This window comes from Trachypithecus francoisi, unplaced genomic scaffold (genome assembly GCF_009764315.1).
Source record: "Trachypithecus francoisi isolate TF-2019V2 unplaced genomic scaffold, Tfra_2.0 Lachesis_group5, whole genome shotgun sequence".
Classification (NCBI taxonomy): domain Eukaryota; kingdom Metazoa; phylum Chordata; class Mammalia; order Primates; family Cercopithecidae; genus Trachypithecus; species Trachypithecus francoisi.
Genome location: NW_022681470.1, coordinates 110,565,498 through 110,581,401, shown reverse-complemented (window position 1 = coordinate 110,581,401; position 15,904 = coordinate 110,565,498). Strand labels below are relative to the sequence as shown.

Genomic DNA, 15,904 nt, shown 5'->3' with positions numbered 1-15,904 from the left:
CCGAGACGGGGGATCACGAGGTCAGGAGATCGAGACCATCTGGCTAACACGGTGAAACCCCGTCTCTACTAAAAATACAAAAACTAGCTGGGCGAGGTGGCGGGCGCCTGTAGTCCCAGCTACTCGGGAGGCTGAGGCAGGAGAATGGCGTAAACCCGGGAGGCGGAGCTTGCAGTGAGCTGAGATCCGGCCACTGCACTCCAGTCCGGGAGACAGAGCGAGACTCCGCCTCAAAAAAAAAAAATAATAATAATAATAATAATAATAATTTAGAGTTCCATATGTGGCACCCAGTATTTTTCTATTGGACAGAGCTGCAATGTTTCTTGAACTATATACTCTAAGATATCTATATATATACTATATATGACAAAAGGGTTTCATAGTTTAATAATTTGGAAAGCACTGCCTACTATATCCCCTCTTCTTGTGTCCTGCAGGGTAACCTGAGATTTGGGGGGGAAATTTATGGATTAAACATATTTGGGATATGCCAGTTAAGCATGGAGGACTTAGAACTCTCAATATAATGTGAATTATGATTTCCTAAGAGAGGCATCTTATATGCAGCATTTCTCCAACATACTCAAAGAACACTTTTCATCATAAACACAACACCCATTAATAAAATTCTGAAGGACAGTTTAGGAAACTGGAGTAGAAGATAAAGCTCATAGGCCTTACTTTGCTTCATATATCTATCATGTGGCTCAAGGCTTGGATTGTATGTCTTCTCTAGCTTTTCACTCAACTAATAGTTAGACTAATATTTTCACCAGATACTGGTGAAGTCCTCACCCCAGACACAATCAATCAAATCCTTGGAGATCACCCTTTTTGTGTTAGTTAAGCCTGGTTGTGTAACAAACTACCCCAAAATACAATGGTTTAAAGCAGCAACAATGTAACATGCTACTATATGGATAAACCTTGAGGACATCATCCTGAATGAAATAAGCCAGTCACAAAAAGACAACGGTGTATGATTCCACTTTTATGAGAGATCTGGACTAGTCAATATCACGGAAACAGAAAGTAAAATAGTGGTTGCCAGGAGTTGGGGAGTGGAGGAAAATTGGGAGTCATTTGATGGGTATGGAGTTTCCATTTTGCAAAATGAAAACTCAAAATTTAGTTGTTAGAAAAAGTCCTTGAGATCTGTTACACAATGATATGATTATAGCTAACACTACTGTACACTTAAATATGGTTAAGAGTGAACATTTTTATTGTGTTTTTTAACCATAATTTCAGAAAATTAAAAATTAAGGTAAAATCAAAACAGCAACAATTTATTTAGCTCACAGTTCTGTGGGCTGGCAGTTTGGGCTGGGATGAGCCAGATACTTCTGGTATTGGCTGGGCTTACTCATGCGTTTGTGGTTGGCTGGCAGTCAATAGTGGGTTCTGCTTCTGGGGGTTGCCTGGCTGTCAACTGAGGCCATTGGGAGTGACTGGCCACATGTTTCTCATTGTCCCTCAGGCTAACTCTGGTCACATGACAGTATAAGCTTTCCAAAAGTATGAGCAAAAGCCTTATGGCCTCTTCAGATTTAGGTCTAGAACTCACACAATGTTACTCTAACTGTGTCCTATTAGTCAAAGCAAATAACAAGGCTAGCCCAGATTCAAAGGGTGAGCTAAGCAACTCCTGACACCAGGTGCTAAAAAACACTGTGACTATTTTTACAATTGTCCACACTTGTTCTGCATCCCATTTTCTAGAATAATCCATTATTACCTGTTTCTTATATTTTATATATTCAGAAACATACTACTCTTTTGTGCATCACTTTCTTTTACTTTCTCAGACACTCTTTCATCTCATCAGCATGTCAGAAGTATTTTATTCTTTTTAGTGGTGAATTTTTGCATTATCACTTTGCTGGGCTTCCCTCCCTCCCCTGTCTCTCCATTATCTTTACTGTACCTCAATGCTAAATGCTAAATATTATAAAAACAATCTTCTCTAAAAGTGTTTCCTTGACTCTCTCCCTCTGCCTCTAACAATTTCCTTGGAAATCCTAAAATCCAGATGCCTGACTGTCCACTCCTTAGGCTGGGTTCCTTTTCACTTGCTGTAATAGTTATTCCGGGCTAACTTGCCCTGCAGTGTTTGACTCACTAGGTCATAAGTTTTTACTTACTTATCTATCTGTACCAGTGATGGTAAAGCCCTGTGTCTTGTTTACTAGTATAGCCAAGTACTCACAAGGTACCTGACACAATGTAGGCATTCAGTAGGTAATTATTAAATAAATGAATAAACATTAATCAATGAATAGGTTGATGTAGGTGCATTCCCAAGGTGTTTACTGCAAACTACACCATCTAACTATAAGATCTACACCTCTTCTCCTTCTTCCTTCTAACTTGCGACTCGTCTTTTCCTGGAAGGATAGCTTCTTTTAATATCTCCCACCTGATTTCCCATATGCAAATCAACACTCTCAGCTTTCATGTGTTCACACCATAAGTACCATCTGCTAGACTCTTTATCTTTATTAGAGTGTTTCTGCTCTATATGTGCTTTAACTGATGAGAGTGCTCTAGAAATAAGAGCCCCTTTCCCCATCACTCCTTCATATGCACTTGAAAAGAATATGATTGTGTAAAAGTGTATATTGTGTAAATTTTTATGTAATGTTTGTGTATGTCAATCAGGCCAAATATTAATAACATGCTCAGGTCTAGACACTTACTGACTTTTTTCTTTCTTCTGTTACTATGAGAAGTATTAGCAATCTCCTACTATGATTGTAGACTTGTCTTTTCTCCTTTCAGTTCTGGCAGTTTTTGCTTTCCATATTTTATAGCTATGTTCATGAGTACATAGAGATTAATAGTTTTTATAGCTCTCTGTTAGATTGACATCTATTACTATAAAATGCCTTTATCTCTAGGAATGCTTCTTGTTTTAAAGTTTACTTTGTCTGATATCAATATAGCTATACCTACTTTCTTTGGGTTAGTGTTTGCATAGCATACTTTTTCCATCCTTTTATTTTAATCTTGCTGTGTCACTGTGGTATTTTTCTTAAAAGCAGCATTTGCTTGAACATTTTTAAAAAAGAAAACACATTGGTAATCTTTGGCTAATAAATGGAGTATTTATCCCATTTATATTTAATATACCTACGGTATATTTCTGGTATATTTAATTAACTTTCCCAAAGCCACAGTGTATTAGTGGGAGAGTGCACACTAGGCATTTCCTGACTTTCAAGTCTGGGATGCTTTCTCATTCATTACCCCAAACTTGGGGTAAAGGCTGTATTTCGCACCCTCACATCTACTCCTGCCACTGCTGTAATATTTAGTCCTTCAAGTTCCTTGAGAGATATGGGCAGCACTGCTCTGGAATCTTAGCCTGGAGTTCTGCTCTTAACATTAAAAGAGAGGCCAGAACAAAGGAATATTAATAGCCCTCTGTGAGCGTTCCATGAGCCCACACAATAGGGTTGGTAGGCTTTCAAAGAAATCAGATCCATTACTGAACTAGCACAAACAATTGTGAATTTCCTTGAACTCACCTGAAAGCCTTAAGATCCAGGAGTAAATTTAGGGTCAGGACCTCAATGCCATACTACAGGTTGAGAACCCAAAACATGTCTGAGGTAGGACTGAATCTAGGACCTACAACCACCAGCAAAGAACTACATATGCTATATTGCTAGCACTCCCTAGCTCACCTATTTCACTTTTTTCTTTTTTTCGAGACCCAGTCTCACTTTGTCACTCAGGCTGGAGTGCAGTGGTATTATCTCAGCTCACTGCTACCTCTGCCTCCAGAGTTCAAGTGATTCTCATGCCTCAGCCATCCGAGTAGCTGGAACTACAGGCATGAACCATCACACTCAACTAATTTTTGTATTTTCAGTAGAGACGGGATTTCACCATGTTGGCCAGGCTGGTCTTGAACTCCCGACCTCAGGTGATCCACCCGCCTCCGCCTCCCAAAGTGCTGGGATTACAGGCATGAGCCACTGCACCCAGCCTATTTTACTTTTAAGAACAAGGAAGGCTTTAAGCATTCTAAAACACAACTAGGGAGGCACAGGAGAAAACAGTGGTGATCTGGGAAAGCTGGAATACAAGATGAGTGAAACTACTTACCTTCCTGCAGGTGCTCCTAACGTACACAGTGCCTCAGTGCCTCTGTCTTATGGCTATGAGCTTTACAGCAATCTTTCTCAAACTGCAAAAAGGCCTAACTAAAATCCGTCTTGCAATTCCTAGCACTTGTGTTAAGGTAGGCAGCATGTCTACACATCCTTCTATAGGGTGTGACTTTAAAGATATCAGAAGATTTTTTACCCAAAAGATGCCCTTGTGCCAGCCTGCTTTTTCATGTGTAAAATACAACAGTTACTCCTACTAAAATTAATTTATTTGGTGCTCAATGAATGTTTATTTAGAAGCCCTATCTTGCATAGGAAATAGACTTTAGGTACAACATGGGAATTAACATGGGTTTGACTAGTATTGGGTTTTTTTGGAGGACTGGTATTCTTAAGGAGTTTCTAAACAGAAGATTAGGCACATGTGCAGATAGTCTATAATGATTATTATTTGTGGAGTGTTTATTATGCACCTGATTCTTTACAAATATCTCATTTAATGCTTACAACTGCCATACAAAGTAGGAATTTGTGTCCCAATTTTACAAATTAGGAAACTGAGATTAAGGAAGAGTCCCAATTTCTCAAACCAAATGAACAATGGAAAGAATTTGAGCCTCAATGGTAGAAAGGATTTGAACTCCAACATGTGTGGCTTTTTCCACTGGTTCCACATTTCTTCCCTACCAATGGTTCATAAAAAGAAGCAGTGAGTTTTCTGAATGGTACAAACAAAATACCAGAGAAGTAGAGGTGAGGAAGGTGGTCACTTCCAGGTGTGATGATTGGGGAAGGTGTCATGGGAGAAAGCAGTTGAAGTGGGCCTTTAATGGAGTGGGATGTGGGTACAGGAGGACAATATTCTGCATTCTAGACAGAGGGAATGGCCTCAGCAGGAGGGTGAAGATGAGACCATTTTTGAGTATGGAGAAGTATAATTTAATATGCAAGGTTTAAAATGGGGAGGCCAGCAGGAGGCAAGGTGGAAAGTTAAATTGAGGCAAGACTGTGGAGTCTTGACGACAGGCGAAGGAGAAAGAACTCTATGAGGCAATAAGGAGCTGTTAAACTCTGCCCCCAACTCCAGGGACTTGGAGCCATATACAGAAAAGATCTAAAAGAAAAAGAAGGGAGCTACAGTGCACTGTCACAGTGCCAAGCTCTGAGAGAAGTGGTGGTGGGGAAAGGAATTGAAGATTCCAAGGACAAGGGGAAGTCTAAGACCAAATAGAAGAGGACTATAGATTTCAGTGACCAATGGATTTTGGAGAATAGAAGTGTATGAATCACAAAAACTGGAGTGGTGAGAGCCTCGGTGATCAAGAGAAATTTGGAACCACACACAGAAATGTGGGCAACAGGAAGAGGTGCTGGCCTAGGGGAAAGAACCACCTGGAAAGTGTCAGCCATCAGGCTCAGGGTCTGGTGGTCAGGTATGTTACCCTGCCTCAGGCTGAGGCAGGCTGAATCCAAGGAAGTATCACAAAGGAAAGGAGCCTCCTGAGAAGAGAAGAACCAAGTGAAGGCCACTTCAAGGGTAGAGGGCTGGGAAAGGGTAGGAGAAATAGAAGTAGAAAAATCCACAGAAGGAGAAGAGGTAATGATTTGGGGTCAAAAAGACAGAGTAGGTAATGACCCTCTATAGCCTTTGCTTAAGGAGGAAACTTTGTTCTTACAATGAGTGAATGAATGACTGCAAAGAATAAATGAATGTAAAGTCACTCAATGCTTCCGCCTGACAAAGAGTGCATGAAATAGCCAATTAGTTGCTTCACTATCCAAATGGAGAATATAGCCCACTGTACATAAGCCATTTGAATTACATAAGCTACTCCATAATGGAGCTTATTAGTGTGGTTCCTGGGCTCGAGCCCAATCTTTTCTTCTTGTTAAACGAAATCAAGATAGTATTGTTTCCCTGTCAATAATGGATTCTTAAATGGGTTTGAGCTTTGTGAGCACTGCCAATATCAACACTTACTTTAGAGGCAATCTCGATAAAGGAGAATCTGATAAGGCACAAGGGAGGGCAAAGAGGGTATAAATGGCAGGTTGGATGAGGGAGACACTACCACTGAGGCAACATGGCCAAGCTCACCCTCCTCACTGGTAAGAGATCGTCTCATCTCTGTACCTCTGAACGACTCTCTCCCTCTTGTTTTTCTGCCCCTTTAAAACTCTTTTACCTTCAAATTTAAACCAGATCATCTGAGATTTTTGCTTTTGGCAAAAGTATGGGGATATACTGAAAGGGGGAAAGTCCCAAATTGCCTGGTGATAGGTTTCTCACTGCCCTGCCGTCCTCCTCCCTTCACCAAGCCCCAAAGGCTCATGGCACTTTAACACTTTAATGGTCTTTTGAATGGAAATAGAGGGGAGTGGATTTCCAGGGAAAATCCAAGTCTTTGCCAGCCTCAATAGGTTGGTCTTCTACAGAGGATCTTAAAAGAATGAAAAATAGAAAAATTTTCCTACTGCTAAAGTGAGGTTACTAATGTATAAAGGCTGCTCTACTCACATTCCTCCAGTTCATTATTCTCTCTGTTGCTTTAAGGTCTGCTCCTTGTGCCGACAGCTGAGATAGGTATGTATATTTTTTGGGAGGAACCACTATATTGTTCCTCTTTTTCTTCTTCATAATTTGGAAACTCAGTATGGCCCTGTGTCCTTCCACATCAGACAGAGAATATTAACGACTCTCTAGAGAATTCGAAATTCCCTAACCACGTTTAAAGGATTAATACCATTGGTCAAAAAAATCCCAAAGCAGAAACCAACTAGATAGCCGTCTTAAAGAATATGTGTTAACAATAAAAACTAATATGGTGAGGCAGCTACATGGTGTCTTCTGCTCTTAAAACGTTTTAAAATCTGTCATCTTACTGAGTTTTAAAACAACTCTTCTTTGAGAGGTGTACAGGAAAGGCATTACCGCCCCATCTCACAGACTAGTTAACTAGGGCAGAGATAAGACATATGACCTGACCCAGGTAATATAGAGAGTTCATGGCAGAATCTGAACCAGTAGCCAGGGACCTTGGCTCCTGGTGGATGACTCACTTCCCCCTGGGTGGAATTACTCAAGGAGACATCTAAAAGGGCTAAATAGACTTATACTATCACCCTTTCTGTGTCTCAGTTTCCAAATGGGTAAAATGGGAAAAATAATAGTACCTCTCTCACAGGGTTTTGGTGAGGATTCATGAGTAAATGTAAGTAAATTTCTCAGAGCAATGCTTGGTACGTAAGTGCTAATTCCCACATAAGGGAGCTCAAATACATCTAAATCATAGTTTGCTAGCTTTAAAGTTCTATTTCAGCTAAAGGCACTGGTTTCTAAGGTTATTCAATTCTCTCTTGGAGGAACAGAGCTATCTCTAAGAGATGTCTTCAGCCCTGAATTGCCTGCTCCTTATTGCCTGCAAATTATATAATTATAGGTTTGCTGCAACATGAAGTTCTTACATCAACTTTTCCCCTTTCCTTTGAGACTTCAAATAGGGAAATCATTTGGAAATCTGTGGTTTGCAAAGAAATCTGTGACCACTAGGGAGCTTGTCCTCACCTTCTTCCTCTGGGTAACAGTTGGCTCTGCTTACCAGCTGACATGCTACTTCTCCAACTGGGCCCAGTACCAGCCAGGCCTGGGGCGCTTCATGCCTGACAACATCGACCCCTGCCTCTGTACCCACCTGATCTATGCCTTTGCTGGGATGCAGAACAACAAGATCACCACCATCGAATGGAATGACGTGACTCTCTACCAAGAATTCAATGGCCTGAAAAACAAGTAAGTGACAGAAAACCTGAGTTTCAAGTCTTTTAACCTTCAAGGACAGTTTAAACAAGATCTTCCACAGCAGACTTCAGGCTGAAATTCCAAACAGGCCAACAAGCAGGTAAATTCAGCTTTCTTATTATTTCAAGTGCAAGAATGACTCTAATATTAAGGGGAATGGCTGGCTCACAGAAGCTAGTTGCCAACTAAATCCCACCTCAGTTGCCAAGGGAAGCTTACAGGTCCAACTACTGGTGGACTCAGATGAGAACAATCTTCTACTTAGAAGCAATCCAAAGCTGTCATTGATAAAGCATTCAGTCTCCTTGGTCAGGAGATTCACTCCTAGGGAAATAATTAGAACTGTGGAGACACTGGGGTGCAGCAAACCAACATGGCACATGTATACCTATGTAACAAACTGGCACGTTGTGCACATGTACCCTAGAACTTAAAGTATATTTAAAAATAATAATAATAAATAACTGTGGAGACATTGAAACTTACCAATCATAGTCACCTACTCCAACATTCATTAAGTAGGAAATAAGGATAAGAACAAAGATAAACCAGGATGAGAGGCTGCATGACACTTTCCTGGCTTCCTCCTCACTATTGCAGCTAAATATTGAAATGCCTTCCCTTTCTTTTCATTTGTTCTGATAAAGCACTTTGTTTCTTTTCCCTCAGAAATAGTAAACTGAAAACTCTCTTGGCTGTTGGTGGCTGGAACTTTGGCACTGCTCCGTAAGTTCTTTTTGGAGATGACTTCCTAGGTTGATTTTACTCCAAGGTGTTGGGACCACCAAGGTCTCACCCTGCCTTCTTTGGGTCTCCCTCAGTTTCACTGACATGGTTTCCACTCATACGAACCGCCAGACTTTCATCAACTCAGTCATCGAATTCCTGCGCCAGTATGAGTTTGATGGGCTGGACTTTGACTGGGAGTACCCCAGCTCTCGTGGGAGCCCTTCTCAGGACAAGCATCTCTTCACTGTCCTGGTGCAGGTGAGCTGAGTTCCTGATCATTTTGACTGGAAAGCATACACCCATCTCACATGAAAGATCACTGGGACCTTAAACCTAGTTTCCTACAATTTTAGTTGGGGTGAAGGACCTGAAAAATCCTATTCCAGTAAGGATGTTGAGGAATTAATGGAAGGATGGAAGAGGTTAATTTAATTCAGAGTCATGAACCTCATGAAAGTCAGCTTAAAGTTACCATTCACAGACTTTGTCCTGCTCCTGTACAGGAAACGCGTGAAGCTTTTGAGCAGGAGGCCAAGCAGAGCAACAAGCCCAGGCTGTTGGTCACTGCTGCAGTAGCTGCTGGCATCTCCACCATCCAGTCTGGCTATGAGATCCCCCTGCTGTCACAGTAAGTGATGTGCCTTATCTTCAAACTCCTGGAGGTGTCACTCAGGCACACTAGGCCTGTCCTTGGTCTGGCTTGCTATTCAGGGACCTTGTTTAGGAGGCTTTAGAAGTAGTGTCCTGTGCCTGCGTGGGTGTGGGAAATGACCATCAGAATGATTTTAAATCCTCTACCCCACCTCAGGTACCTGGACTACATCCATGTCATGACCTACGACTTCCATGGCACCTGGGAGGGCTACACTGGAGAGAACAGCTCCCTATACAAATACCCGACTGACACTGGCAGCAACGCCTACCTCAGTGTGGTGAGTCCCTGTACAGATATAAGTGCAGACCAGAGATGATGATGAAAATCACACAGAGACTCTGACGCATAGTAAACACAAATTCTGCAAGTGTCTCACTTAAACAACTGTCCTCACATTGATCGTATTTCATTAATTACAACTTCACCAAAATGTTTTGAAAAAATAAAAAAACTACTCCATCTGCAATTAACAGCATACAGTTTCACCTGTTGGAATAGAGGACTAATAAAACTAAGAACTGGGTCCGCAGGTGGTTGGGCCCTGTAACTAACCCACTGCCATTGCAGGATTATGCCATGAACTACTGGAAGGACAACGGAGCCCCAGCTGAGAAGCTCCTAGTTGGATTCCCTACCTATGGACATGTCTTCATCCTGAGCAACCCCTCCAACCATGGAATTGGTGCCCCCACCTCTGGTGCTGGTCCTGCTGGGCCCTATACCGGGGAGTCTGGGACATGGGCTTACTATGAGGTACATACATTGGACTGAAAAGTGCTCGGTGAATGCCATGCACTGTGCCTTAGGGCTAGCTAGAATCTGCTGAAATCTTGAATGTTCATTCTGTCTCTGACCTAAATGTTTTAAACACAGCTGCTTAAAGTGCTTAAATAACATTCATTTACATAATCCAAATGAAGAGCATTTAATAATGCATAATATCCCTTCACACAACAGACTACCTTTTTCATGTAATTTATATTAGCACACAGGTAATAAAATAAATATACCTCTCATATTACTGTGGGTTCCCAAAATCATTTGACAAGCAACTTGCTCCTCTTTACTACATATAAAAACCTGTAATTAGAAATTGAGCAAAACCCCAACTGGAGACATCAAAGAAGAAAAATTAGAAACATGTTTTTCTTTAATGGGAGTACCATTTAAAAGATTTGAATCTCTTGACTTTTGAAAGATCTGTACCTTCCTGAAAATGGAGCCACTCAGGAATGGGATGACCCTCAGAAAGTGCCTTATGCCTATCAGGGCAATGTGTGGGTTGGCTATGACAACGTCAAGAGCTTCGATATTAAGGTAAGATCAGTCCCTTAAATGTGCTGAGGTCCCAGCCCTGAGTCCCAGAAAAGCAAGTGATTCCTGTTACCCTCTTTCTTTAAACAGGCTCAATGGCTTAAGAGCAACCAATTTGGAGGCGCCATGGTCTGGGCCATTGATCTGGATGACTTTACTGGCACTTTCTGCAACCAGGGCAAGTTTCCCCTAATCTCTACCCTGAAGAAGGCCCTCGGCCTGCAGAGTGCAAGTAAGTGACTAGGCGGGAATGCCCAGGTGTATAAATGCCCCTTCTCCAACTCAAAAAGCAACCCTGATGTCTTCCCACCTGCCCTCTGCCCAAGGATCCTCTTTCCACTTCACCTTACTGCTCCTGCCCAGGTGAGAGGCAGGTTCCACCCTTGAACTGCCATGTCAGGAACATTATGCACTTATGGGAAGCCAGGCCTGACTGGGTGGGTGTTCTAAGTCTGCTAAGTCTTAAGGGTGTGGAAGAGCCTCAAGAAATTATACTAACATCAGTATAAGTATCTACTTCTCTATGAATCCCTTATTCAAAGTCTTTCTCAGCCCACCTGGGGAGATTTAAGAAACCCTCACCAATGCTCACATATCTCCAGTCTGATTCAGGGGACGTATCAATTCTCTAAATCTTTTCCAGATTTTTCCTAGAATTTATTGGTTCACCATTTATGCCCAGATTCTAGAAAAGTGTTTTGCATACATTTGGTGGTTAGTAAATATTTTTTGAGTGATTTGGATGTTATAAGGAAAGAGCAACCTTTTTTTTACAATTGAAAGCAGGCTGGCTTGACACAATAGCTTTACTTAACTCCTGAATATGGAGCTACTTTCTCTTCTGAGTTGCAGAGATCCAGAGCCAGCTGCACCCCACCTCCACACGTCCACTCCCACAGTTCTCTTCACCTCTAGGTGAAGCTTAGAGCCTCTCCCAAGCCCACTAGTCTGCTCTTACTGCTCTGTGTTTCAGGTTGCACAGCTCCAGCTCAGCCAACCCAGCCAACAACTGCTGCTCCCAGTGGGAATGGGAGCGAGAGCAGCGGCTCTGGAAGCAGCTCCGGAGGCAGTGGATTCTGTGCTGGCAAAGCCAATGGCCTCTACCCGGTGGCAAATAACAGAAATGCCTTCTGGCACTGCGTGAATGGAGTCACGTACCAGCAGAACTGCCCGGCAGGACTTGTCTTCGACATCAGCTGTGATTGCTGCAACTGGACATAAACCTGACCTGGTCTATATTCCCTAGAGTTCCAGTCCCTTTTGCTTAGGACGCATTGCTCCTACCTAAAGTCCTGCAATAAAATCAGCAGTCAAAACCTGAGTGTCCTTGGTTTTAAGTGATGTAGGTGGAAACCTTTTCTAGATATGAAAGCAGGGGCTATGCATGGGGGTGGAGTGGTGGAGTAGAGTGTGGGAGGAAGTGGTGGAGCTAACGCACCACAGTCTTCTATCTGCCTGTGTTCATCTGCATGAAGGTTGGAAGCCATAAGGAGGAAATGTCTGAATGTTTGGTGCATGGCTGGGATGAGGACATGAAAAGGATAGGTATGTCACTGGGCAGTTTTCCTCAGGAAGGAACTGAGGTGCTTCCATGAGACTGGGGGACATAGGCAGTGCTGCCTGGCTTGCTCAAGGAGTGGAAGACCAGGACATTCTCTCCACTTCTACTGAAGACCTAGAGCTGTTCCGGCACCTCCTGGACTGACAGCTTTGGGAAGATTTGTGCAGTACACTCCATGTAGGGTGTCTCCCTAGCCCGTGGGCCAGCCAGGCTCCTCTTCTCAGGAGACAACACCTACCATTGGAATCGCGGTAGTGGCCCCCAGCTGCTGTGCTTCTACACATACCCACTCCGATGGCTTGGCTGATTGACTGGGATAGACACCAGGCTCAAGAGGGCCAATAAGATCATCACACCTCAGCATCTGCAGCTGGGAACAAGGAATTGCCTGTCATCCCTCACGTGGGTGGGTCTGTAATATGTAAGCTCAGGAGCTGTAGCAAGGGACTGGGGAAGGAAAAGTTGTCCTAGATGTAGAGCTGAGCTACAGAGAAAAGCCAGGATATGAGATGAGAGAGAACATGTACTGATAGATGGCCGTCTTCTTCTTCTTCTTCTCCTTCTCCTTCCTCTTCCTCTTCCCCCTCCTCCTCCTCCTCCTCCTCCTCCTCCTCCTCCTCCTCTTCTTCTTCTTCTCTTCTTCTTCTTCTTCTTCTTCTTCTTCTTCTTCTTCTTTTCTTCTTCCTCCTCTTCCTCCTCTTCCTCTTCTTCTTCTGTCTCACTCTGTCAGCAGGCTACAGTGCAGTGGCATGATCTCGGCTCACTACAACCTCTGCCTCCCAGGTTCAAGTGATTCTCTTGCCTCAGCCTTCCAAGTATCTGGGATTACAGGCACGTGCCAACATGCCCAGCTAATTTTTGTATGCTAACTGTATACAAAAATACTAATTGTAGTTTTAGTAGAGACGGGGTCTCACCGTGTTGGTCAGGCTGGTCTCAAACTCCTGACCTCAAGTGATCCAGCCACCTCAGCTTCCCAAAGTGCTGGGATTATAGGTGTGAGACACCTTGCCTGGCCAGATAGATGGCTTTCTAGCTCTTGATTATGGTTCTTTCCTGAGGCCCAGATGCACTTTTGCCTATGGATTTTGTGAAATATCCCTATAACTACATAATAAATTCCTCTTTGTTGCTTAAGCTGACTAAAGTTTGTTTCTTTTACATGCAAGTGAAAGAAATCTCAATAAAGTAATGAGAATATAAAGGCTCATTTCTTTTTTCCGGCATTCTTACTATGTATCAAACTGTTCTAAGGGTTTTACATGTATTTTCTTCTTTAGTTTTCCTAGCAACTTTATGAGGTGGATAACGTTAACTCCAGGAAACTGAAGTAGAGATGAATTCTTTAATCTGCCCCAAATCACACAGCTAGTTATTCGCAGAGCCAGACACGTAGCCAGGTGGGCTGGCCCCAGAGTTCACAGTCTTATCTACTATGTTTTACTTGCCTCCCTTGACGCACACCACATTGTTCTCATGGGAGATGACAGCACTGGTGGCAGTGATGAGGCGCACACCACTCTCTGGGCAACATCATTCATTCATAAACTCACACCATTTATTGATTATTATGTGTCAGGTGATACTCTAGGTTCTGAAGACATAGTGGTAAAGAAGACATACTCTGCTCTCATGGGGATTATATTTTGCTGGCAGAAGTGTTAGATGATAAATAAGCAAATGAACAAATGAGAAAAGTAAAACAGTGATAGAAAGTGACCAAAAGAGGAGACTACTTTATTTTGAGCAATCCCAGAAGGCTTCTCTGAGAAGGTCCTATACAAGATGGCCTTGACAATCAAAAAGAGTTGTCTGATTTGGGATCTGGAAAAAGTGTGTTTTGGGCAGAGGGATTAAGTACAAAGTCCTTGAGGTAGAAATGAACATGGAGTGTTAGATACAAGAAGCCCAGTATGGCCATGAGGTGGTGGGTACAGGGAAGAAATAGGCAGGGGTCAGATCATGCAAGGGCTTGAAACATGGTTAGAAGTTTGTGTTTTATTGTAAGTGGGCTGCAAAGCCATTGGAAAGTGATAGCAGGGATGGGGGATGGTGACAGGATCTAAATTCAACATTGATGAGATGAGGCTGGAATAGGATTAAAGAATATAGGAAAATGGCACTCATGGTGATGGTAGCCAATGGATTGACTGAGCACTTGTGTGACATACCTTGAAGATTGAAGACATAGCAGTGGGGGACTTGTGTCTTCAATGAGCAGAGGAAGGCAAGAGACAGTAAAAGTGGGTATCACTAGTAATGTCATTGTATTTCTAGTCGAAGAATGATGACATCTGGAGCAAAATAGAGCATAGAAATTTTGGGGATGGCTTTTGAAAGGAGTTGCCTATTTAGGTCACTACTAAGGTAAATAGCATTAAGGGGGGACATGGGGATGTGGGGCTCTGGAGTTAATGAAAAAAAAGACATGACATCAGCTGTTGGCTTTGAGGAAGAGCGTCTTTGAACAACATGGTGTCCAGTGGCTAAATCAAAGTGGTTTTCAAAACTAGCACCTTTTTCAATGCCACTATTTTCCCACAAAGATTAATTCTGCCACCATTTCTAGAAAATAGAAATTACTGCAGCCAAAAAAAGTAGCATCTCCTCCATTTTTCTTCCTATTTTTACGTATTAATTGGTCATTCAAATGCATGTTTATTGTGCACCTACTGTGTGCAAAAAGAGGGTGAGCATGAGCTAGCTCCCCTGACCACTCTGACCTCACCTCCAACAATTCTCACTCACTCCATTCCAACTATGTCATCTTCTTGCTGTTTCTCAAGTATTCCAGGCATGTCTTGCCTCAGGGCCTTCATACAAGCTAGAACACACTTTCCATAGATTTCCATTTGACTCTTTCCCTCACTTTCTTCAGGCTTTTCCTGGAAGTCACCTTCGCAGTGAGGTCTTTCCTACTCACTCAACCTAATTTTGAAACCCCCTTTCTCCACCTCTCCCTGCTGTGCTTCTTTTGCCCTTTCTTGACACTCATCACTACCTGACCTACCATTCATTTAGTGTATTTACCTTTTTTATTGTCCACCTCCCTCACTAGAATTAACCCCCATGAGGAAAGGCATTTCTGTTCACTGCAACATTCTCACTGCCTAGAACAAGGCCTGGCATATTATAAGAGAATAAATACTTGGTGAATTAATAAATGAATTAGGTAAAGGAAGTGAGATAGGAATTAACAAGCTGACCCCTCATGTTAGGTGGTGTGTGGTCTATGGCACACTTCTCTCAGCAGACACAAAGGATTGGGTACTCCTGCAGTTTCATGCAGGTCAGTCCTGGGTGCCTACCACTTATAGGAGGATGAATTCTCTCTTCTTGTTACCTGCCTGCATTTTCCCATCCCCAGGCATAGAAGATAACATGTTATGCCCTGACTATGCTAAGAGGAATAAAAAGATGATGAAAAGATTAATGACAATAAAGAAGTAACAGCAACCTGTTTGAACACAATGTAAGAGACCAGAATATGCCACCTGAAAATAAGTATTATTTTGATTTGAAGGCAACCGAAAAGAGTCACATACAAGAGAACCTCTCTGCCTTCCCACTATATGCTAAAAAAACAGGACATACATTTTTAAAAGTCTCTTCTCCATTCTCTACCAGGAAGGACCAATGGTGGTGAGCTGTAGATGACTTGCATCCCAATCATTGCTGTGCAGTGTCCCGACCATATTTGGTGTCTCCTGATGCCTTGAGTACTG

The 15,904-nt window shown here is 42.5% G+C and overlaps 1 protein-coding gene across 1 annotated transcript; it reads left to right on the top strand.

The window, feature by feature from the left end:
* Positions 1-6,205: 6,205 nt before the first annotated feature.
* On the top strand, positions 6,206-11,839 carry CHIA (chitinase acidic). Its single transcript, XM_033195370.1, is given in 12 exon segments — positions 6,206-6,230; positions 6,676-6,705; positions 7,707-7,911; positions 8,590-8,646; positions 8,742-8,907; positions 9,153-9,277; positions 9,458-9,581; positions 9,872-10,057; positions 10,503-10,515; positions 10,518-10,621; positions 10,709-10,850; positions 11,592-11,839. Coding segments are annotated over 12 exon segments (1,425 nt in total).
* The last annotated feature ends 4,065 nt before the right edge of the window (positions 11,840-15,904 follow it).